This window comes from Silurus meridionalis, chromosome 2 (assembly GCF_014805685.1).
Source record: "Silurus meridionalis isolate SWU-2019-XX chromosome 2, ASM1480568v1, whole genome shotgun sequence".
In the NCBI taxonomy this organism is placed as follows: Eukaryota; Metazoa; Chordata; class Actinopteri; order Siluriformes; family Siluridae; genus Silurus; species Silurus meridionalis.
In genome coordinates, this window is record NC_060885.1 from 397959 (window position 1) to 406834 (window position 8876).

General features: G+C 42.0%; 1 protein-coding gene across 1 annotated transcript; it reads right to left on the reverse strand.

Annotated features, from left to right (window-relative positions):
- Positions 1–310: 310 nt before the first annotated feature.
- Positions 311–8672, reverse strand: LOC124396937. Its single transcript, XM_046866337.1, has 4 exons — positions 8550–8672; positions 7750–8247; positions 501–650; positions 311–390 (listed from the first exon to the last, which is right to left on the reverse strand). Exons 1-4 carry the CDS (start codon positions 8551–8553, stop codon positions 311–313), a joined length of 732 nt encoding a protein of 243 aa, XP_046722293.1. The 5' UTR covers positions 8554–8672.
- Between the last annotated feature and the right edge of the window lie 204 nt (positions 8673–8876).

The following is an 8876-nucleotide window of genomic DNA, read 5'->3' on the forward strand; positions in this document are numbered from 1 at the left end:
GGAACAGGTAAGAATGTGCATGCACCTACATTCCACCACGTAGGTTTTGCCACTGTTTAGACACCCTAGGTAGAGGGCAGGTGCCACCCACTGTATTTTCTGGTAGACTAGTAGTCAGCTAGTCTGTTGCTGTTTGTTAGTTAGGTTAAGCTTCCAAAATACAGCCTAGAGTAGACCTTTTGCCTATGTTCATTTCTTTGGCACTGTCCATGTTCTTTTTCCAGTGTGAGTCTAGTCTTCTTGACTCTGTGAAACCTTCTTGGAAATTGTTTGTTTGTTACCTTACTGCACTTGACCATTAAAACAATAACTACTCTAAACTCTTGTCCTGCTTTTTGTCCAAACAACCCGTAACATCTAACTGGTTATTGTTCCCACACTCCCCTAGGCCTAGCCAAGGTGGGAACGCAACACTGATATTCCGAACACTTAAACATAAACATCGTCTAATTTTTACAGTGTTAGGGGTGGATATGTTACCTGCACTCTTAAGAGACTACCTGGCAGCCTGGGTAGCTCTGCCAGATGTGTCTTGATGGGTACTGCGTACTGTTGACAGAGGCTATATGATTTAGTTCGGGTCTTGTCCACCCCGGTTTGACAGGGTTTGTCCCACTTTGGTGTGACCCAAGCAGGCTCTGTAGTCACCTCTTACAGACACAGACGTTCACATCCACAGAACAGAGGTCACATTGCCAGTAACCTCATCTAACCTCCTTTGTTGTCTCAATCTCAAACAGTGGTGATAATTGGGCTCTGGAATTGCCAGTTTACTGTAAGGAAAGCTGATGTTATCAGAGCTTTGTCTTCCCACTATGCCAGGGGTGGCCAACCAGTCAGAGACCGAGAACCACATTTTTTACTGTGTTACCGCAAAGAGCCACATCATACACATGGGCACACATGAACATCACCCATCCCTTCCTCTCACACACATGCACACACACACACACACACACACACACACACACACACACACACACACACACACACACCCTCTGCTCAGCCAGATTTATTGTAAATGTCACACACCAACATAATGACAGAAATTGACTCCTACAGTTCTAAGACCACAAGACAGTCCTTTTCAACAATGAACATTGTGTGCACTGTCTCACACACACAAACTCTCAGTTCAACCAAGTCCACAAACAAAAATATAATCATTTACAATAGCGTTTTTCTTTTACTGTGCATGTTACTTAGTGGGACTTTTGGCATTCCTTGCCTTGAACAATCCCCTTCAAATCTGGCTCGTATTCTGTCTGTATTCTCGTATTCTGTCTGCAAACAAGGACTTTGTGGGGTTTTTCTTTTATGTGCGTGTTCACTTCGCTTGAGTTCAATACGGTATTTTTTTGTCAAATGCGCATGTGCGTGAGATGAATATACCGCAAAGTTTCCCAGTAGGAGCAAGCTCATTTAAGTCTTAAAAGTACCGTATTGAACTCAAGCGAAGCGAACATGCAAATTAAAAAAAAAACACAAACACAAACTTCGATATGAACGTAAGAGCCGCATGAAACCAGCCAAAGAGCCGCATGCGGCTCGCGAGCCCCGGGTTGAGAGAAGGATATGGATTATTATGTGTCTTTATTGTTGTATGAAAGTTGAGGACACTGTGCAGTTGGGACTGTGGCAAGATTCGCTATGGCAGCATAACTAAAAGGGAGAACCAGAAGGTAACACCGACAAGACTCTGGGATAAGAGACGACCCACCACACTACCCTCAACAAACCTGAGTGAACGTGTGAAACTGAGGGGACGACAACATACAAATATTCCAGTTCACCCAACACTCTATATACATGATCCTTCCAGATCTCCTCCTTTAGAAAAATCTACTGATAAAAGACTTGACTAAATAAATATGATTTCAGCCTTGACGTGTTTTGTCTTAGTCATGAGCACTGATTGGATGGTTGTTCCATAACTGTGGGGTTTATAAGAGAAACATCTGCCCCTGCTGGAGTCTTCATTATTTAAGGTACCAACAAATAGCCTGCACCTTTTGATCTAAGTAAGTGTGGAGTATCATATTGGTACAGAAGTTCACTCAGATACTGCGGCGTGAGAGCGTTGCGTGCTTTATACGTCAGTAGTAGTATTTTATAATTCTGAACTAACTACAGCTTATTTCTGCACTTACTTCAACACCCAGACAGTAAAGCGTTACAGTAGTCTAATCTAGATGTTACAAAAGCATCAACTAGTTTTTCTGCATCCTTTAATGACATCATATTTCAAATTTTAGCAATATTTCTAATGTGAAAGAAGGAGATCCTGGTAATATTATTCACGTGAGCCTCAAAGGAAAGACTCGGGTCAATAATCACACCAAGGTCTTTGACTGCTGTACACACTGAAACAGAAACACCATCCAGAGATGCTACGGAATCTGAAAGTTTGCTTCTAGCTGCATGTGGTCCTAGTAAAAGTACTTCTGTCTTATCTGAGTTAAACAGAAGGAAGTTATTAAGCATCCACTCTCTAATGTCCTTTACACACTCCTCAACATTGTTAAGCTGATCTCTCTCATCTGGCAATCAAAGCGAAAACCATGTTTATGTATAATTTAACCCAGAGGCAGCAGATATAAAGAGAAAAGCAGTGGGCCTAAGACAGATCCTTGTGGAACACCAAACTTTACCTCAGAGAGTGTGAAGAACTCACCATTTACATCAACAAACTGATAGCGATCAGTCAAATAAGACCTGAGCCAGGAGAGAGCTGTTCCCTTTATTCAAAAAACGTTCTGTCAAAAGCTGCACTGAGGTCGAGCAAAACAAGTAAAGAGACAAAACCTTGATCAGGGGCCAATAACAGTCATTTACCACCTTAACTAGTGCCATCTCTGTGCTATGATGAGGCTTAAATCCTGCCTAATACATTAAAAAATATTCCTAAGTAGATGTGAGCAAAACTGCTGTGCTACAACCTTTTCTAAAATCTTGGAGATAACAGGGGAGGTTTGATATCGACCTATAGTTCGACAGCTAACAAGGGTCAAGGTCAGGTTTCTTAATTAGGGGGTTGATAACTGCTAGTTTGAAGGATTTAGGGACATAACCAGTAACAGAAACAGGCTTAATTACCTCTGGAATTATCTGTTTGAAGGAACGTGATTGCAGGTTGATGATTTTGATGAGTAACCTATGTTGTCAAGCTTCTCGACCTTTTCAGAAGTTGAGACAATGCAAGTCATCCAATCTTGCAATCTCACCATCTGCCCTCTGGATCCAATCCCTTCAACTACACTTCATTAACGGGTCCCATTTCTGTCCACACAGGCTGCCCAGGTGCTTGTTCACTCTCTTGGCAGGTCTTCCTCTGAATGCTATTCATCCACTGCAAATGATCCAAAATGAGGCTGCATGACTTGTGTTCAATCTGCCCAAGTTCTCCCACACCACCCCACTGCTGCTCCCTTCACTGGCTTCCAGTAGCTGTAGGTATCAGATTTAAAACACTGATGCTTGCCTACAAGGCCAAAAATGGACCAGCACCATCTTACCTCAGAGACCTCATCACATCTCACACTGCACCACACGGTCTGAGATCCTCCAGCACTGCTTGACTGGTACCACCTTCTCTCAGAATAAGAGGTAAGTATACTTCAAGGCTCTTCTCTATTCTGGCAACAAGGTGGTGGAATGAACTTCCCCTAGATGTCCGAACAGCCGAGTCCCTGGCTATCTGATGAAGATGGCTCCGGTGAGATCGGCTGCTATCGCAACTGCTCCAGCTACGCTTTATCTTTTTTTGTTTTATATATTTTTTTGATAGATACCGTTATCTTTATACAAGATGGTCATCATTACATATGACAGAGCCACTCTTATATCTTTTGGTGTACAATTCACTCACCTATTGCCATTTTTATACCCGGACCCATGCTGACTGAGCGAGATCCTGAGGAAGAACAAAGGATGCGACCAGTACTGGCGTCCGCGAGGGAAACGCCATCTTAATCATGCCTGTATACAAACAAAGGCTGAAACAGGAAGCTCCGGTTCAGAGGGAGATCGCATGCTGGACTGACCAATCGGTGGCCGCTCTGCAGGACGCTTTAGATGACGCAGACTGGGACATGTTCAGGTGCAGCTCTGATGACATCAACATGTTTACAGAAGCGGTTGTGTGACTCATCGGGAAACTAGCGGATGATACGGTGCAGAAAACCACCATCAGTACGTTTCCCAACCAGAAGCCGTGGGTGGATAAAACCATCTGCAACGCTCTGAGATCCCGCTCCGCTGTCTCCAACACGGGGCTCGCTACCGAGGACATGGATGAGTACAAGGCTGCGTCTTACAGTGTTCACAGAGCGATGAAGGAAGCAAAGCAGTGCTACGGGAGGAAACTAGAGTCACAGTTCAAAAATGGTGGCTCTAGGAGCCTGTAGCAGGGACTAAAAAACATCACGGACTATAAAACACCATCTACCAGAATGGGGAATGCAGACACTTCTCTTGCAGATGAACTAAACATCTTTTACGCTTACTTGCACGCTGAGAGAGCCAGGGAGGTAAACACGTTCACCATCTCGGAGCATGTCGTGAGGAGGGCATTCAGGAGAGTGAATAACAGGAAGGCAGCAGGACCAGATGGCATCACAGTTCGGGTTTTGAAAGCCTGCGCTGACCAGCTACCACCGGTGTTCACTGAGATATTAAAACTCTCCCTGGAACAGTCTGTTTTCCCCTTATACTTTAAAAAGTCCACAATTGTGCCTGTCCCGAATAAGCCCCAGCCCGTCTGCCTTAACGACTACCGCCCTGTAGCATTGACCTCAGTAGTGATGAAGTGCTCTGAGAGACTGGTCAGAGACTTCATCACTGCATAAAAAAATTCTGCAAAAATTATGTTTGTGGACTACAGTTCAGCATTTAACATCATAATTCCCTCCATGCTCATCTCTAAGTTGGAGGTCCTGGGACTCCAACTGCCGCTGTATCAATTGATCTCCAACTTCCTGACAGACAGACCCCCAGGGTTGGGTTCTGAGCCCCCTGCTGTTCTCACTGTTCTAATATGACTGTGTGGCCACTTCCAAGTTTGCTGACGACACTGTTGTGGTGTGCCTGATCTCCAACAACAACGAGATGGCCAAACTACAGGAGATTAAAAACCTGGAGAGATGGTGCCAGGAGAACAATATTCTCCTGAATGTCAGCAAGACTAAGGAGTTGATAGTGGACTTCAGCACAGTGCAGAAGCGGTCATACCAACCGCTAAACATCAACAGGACCCCAGTAGAGAGAGTGGACAGTTTCTGGTACCTAGGTGTTCACATCACACAGGACCTGTCTTGGTCCTGTCACCATACAATTTTATGCAGAAGTGTACTTATAACAATTTTATAGACAAATTATACTATTTACAGTCGTGGCGGAGAGTTGGGGGGCGCGAAATGTTTACTTTTTCCTAGTCGAGGCGTAACAGAAAATAATTTAGAAGCACTGGTGTGTAAGGACAGTGTGACTGGAAGGACCCAAAATGCAGTAAGTGACCAGAGTATAATTAATTAAGGGAGCAGGCAGAGAAAACTAAGTTTGAAAAATAGTTCTGAGCAATGAGAGCAAAGGTAAAAACACAGTAAAAAAAACAGTGTATAGCAGTCTTCTACACTGACTCAGGACTACAGTTTGTATCTGATCTCCATCACTGCACCTCAACATCATTTATCTGTAATAAATGGACATTTGGTGCAACCCAGATGAGGATGAGGTTCCATCTTGAGTCTGGTTCCTCTCAAGGTTTCTTCCTTCTGAATCTCGGGGAGTTTTTTTTTCTTCTCCACAGTCGCCAACCGAGTTGTTCATCAGGGACAAACTTATGCTGCTTTGAGACAATGTTTATTGTTAAAATTGCAATACAAATAAAGATGAATTGAATTCATGAATTGAAAAATCTGCACTGAGGTTGAGCAAAACAAGTAAGGAGACAAAACCCTGATCAGAAGCCAATAACAGGTCATTTACCACTTTAACTAGCGCCGTCTCTGTGCTATGATGAGGCTGAAATCGTTTCAGAAATGCTTTTCTAAGTAGGTGTAAGAAAACCTCTGTTCTACAACCTTTTCTAGAATCTTGAAAGTTTGATATTGGACTGTAGTTGGACAGCTGACAAGGGTCAAGGTCAGGTTTCTTAATTAACTTAATTAATTTGAATGACTTAGGTACATAACCAGTGCTTATGCAAGACTTTAGATCTCTGTTTAGCTCTATTTAGACTTTATTGATCATAATATTCTCATTGATTGACTTAAAAATGCTGGAGTTAAAGAAACACCCTTACCTGGCTCACATGTCCATGAGACTCTTTTGTACATTTTTACTCTGACTGTTCTTTCAAAATACCATTCAAAAGACAATTACACTCGGGCATAATTAATAATGTCAAAATAAATGAAATAACTGAAAATTCACTTCAGAATAGGATGCACCAAATAGGAATTCTCATTCAAAGACAATGTAAATGATAATGCAAACATGTAGATCCAACTTAAAGGTCACCATTTCGACACCATTCTGGAGATCCAGCGTGAGGTGTTTTTTTACCTTATTATATCGTATCTTATCTAAATCATTTAGACCTTCTTTAGAAGCCCATTTTATGCACATTTTATCTCAATGTTTATTCTACTTTTAAAATATAGACTCAATTAAATCAGCAGTTCCAGTTAAGACAAATACTTCTGCTTTAAAGCCCAAAATTTAATAAGAACACATTCCTGCTCACCAGTATAGATATCACATTAACACAAATGGTGGAACAAGGGTTTACTCGGTTTGTCGATCTTTGTACAAATGGCATATTTGTTTGTTATTATGATTAACATTTACATTTGCGGCATTTAGCAGACGCCCGTGTCCAGAGCGACGTACAAAAGTGCTTTGAGTTTCAGTTGAATAAATCTACACTGGTACGCTAGATTGCAAACTAAATATGAATCAGACTAAATATGAATCTTCTTCTTCTTCTTCTTCTTCTTCTTTCAGCTTCTCCCATTAGGGGGCACCACAGCAGATCATTCGTCTCCATACCCCCCTGTTTTTACATCTGCCTCTTTCACACCAACTACCTGCATGTCTTCCCTCACCACATCCATAAACCTCCTCCTTGTTCTTCCTCTTTTCCTCCTTCCTGGTGGCTCCTTCCTCAGCATTCTCCTACCCCAATTTAAGTGTTTCAGGTAGATGAAGGTCTTCAACCATCACTTGAAGATAGTCAGGGACTCTGCTGTACGGACATCTAGGGGAAGTTCATTCCACCACCTCGGTGCCAGAACAGAGAACAGCCTTGAAGTGTACTTACCTCTCATTCTGAGAGAAGGTGGTACCAGTGGAGCAGTGCTGGAGGATCTCAGACAGTGTGGTGCAGAGCGAGATGTGATGAGGTCTCTGAGGTAAGATGGTGCTGGTCCATTTTTGGCCTTGTAGGTGGACATCATTGTTTTGAATCTGATACGTGCAGCTACTGGAAGCCAGTGAAGGAGCAGCAGTGGGGTGGATATGCAATATTTTATCTTTTGACATGTGTATCGATGAATAATGTCGAGAAAAATATTTTAATATTTTAGCGTGCGTTATAATCAAACCAATAATAATCCAACAAAATTAATCTAATAATTAGCCCAGAACTTATTAGATGCAATAGAAGTAGTTTGATAAAACTTATTTAGCCTATATGTTAATTAAAACTTATACTTAGGGTAAATAGGTTACATAAGTCAAACATCTGACTGATGTTATGAGTGTGTTGAATAGACAAAGAACAAAGACAGCATTGAGAAGATCTAAGCATGTTTAATGGGATAAAAAAGCTTGTGGGCTTCTGCAGCTGCAGAAGACATGAAGGAGTAGTCTGGCTCAGAGTCGGGTGAAGGTATGGTAGCAAGATAATCGGGTGAATGGACCGGAAATGTAGGAGAATAATCAGTGGGAGACCAGCGTGAGGGATAAGGAGAAGACTGTGGTCAGAAAAGCAGGTGTCATCGTCAAGGTTGTCATCATAAGTTTGGGTCTGTTGGTTAAAGGCAGGTGAGGTCTGTGTTCCCATATTACGCGTAAAGGTGCTCTGCATGATGCGAGGAGGCAGACAGGGATTCTCTGGAACAGTTGGGCTAGAGAGATGTCCAATAAATCGAGCAATCTCAGTAGCAAGTGAGAAGAGCTGGAATTGGCGGTACTGTTTGCGGAGACCACTCTTAGGAGATGTCCCAGAACGTCTGCGTGATGGAGCTGAGCAAAAGAAACCAACAGAGATAAGATGTTGAACAGGGTAAAATCACAGTGACAAAAACACAAATTGATAGGTGCATGCAAGATTGACTGGCTTGCAAATGCTATCTCCTGTGAAGTTCAACACGCTATGTAACAATCAGTTCAGAAAATATAAATGAAGTATAACCTAGGCACTTGCATAATTAAGTAGAGTAATATAGTCAAACATATATGAATAGACAATCTGAAACATTGATATAGCTAGATTTAAAGTAGAATAGCAAACAGCATTATAAAAAGAATAAAAGCATAACACTTACCCATTGCAGATGCAGGAAGGCAAAATAGGCCGCAAGATAAGGGGAATTGAAAAAAGAGGGCAAAATCAGAAAATAAGGGGAATTTTCTAAGATGAAGAAATGAGAAAAAAACAGGGTATAAATACGAGCGCAAGCAAACAGCATGTGTGCTTTATCATTTTGATGTGCTTGAGCATTTTAATGTGATGAAGTACAAACCTTCTATTGGGCTCATTAGAACGTGTATGGAATAAAGAAGTTTTGCTTTTACTCATCCATGACTGAGGATCCTTCATTGGCTGTTTGTATCTATTACATTTTTCTCTTTTCAGAATTAAGTGAGCAACA

Bases quoted from the DNA above. Each gene is read 5' to 3' on its own strand.
- LOC124396937 (XM_046866337.1), bottom strand. The intron at 651-7,749 runs GTCAGATGTTTG...TGTGTCTGTAAG, and splicing joins TCAACACACTCATAACATCA to AGGTGACTACAGAGCCTGCT. The intron at 391-500 runs GTAGTCTCTTAA...CACCTTGGCTAG, and splicing joins AGAGCTACCCAGGCTGCCAG to GCCTAGGGGAGTGTGGGAAC.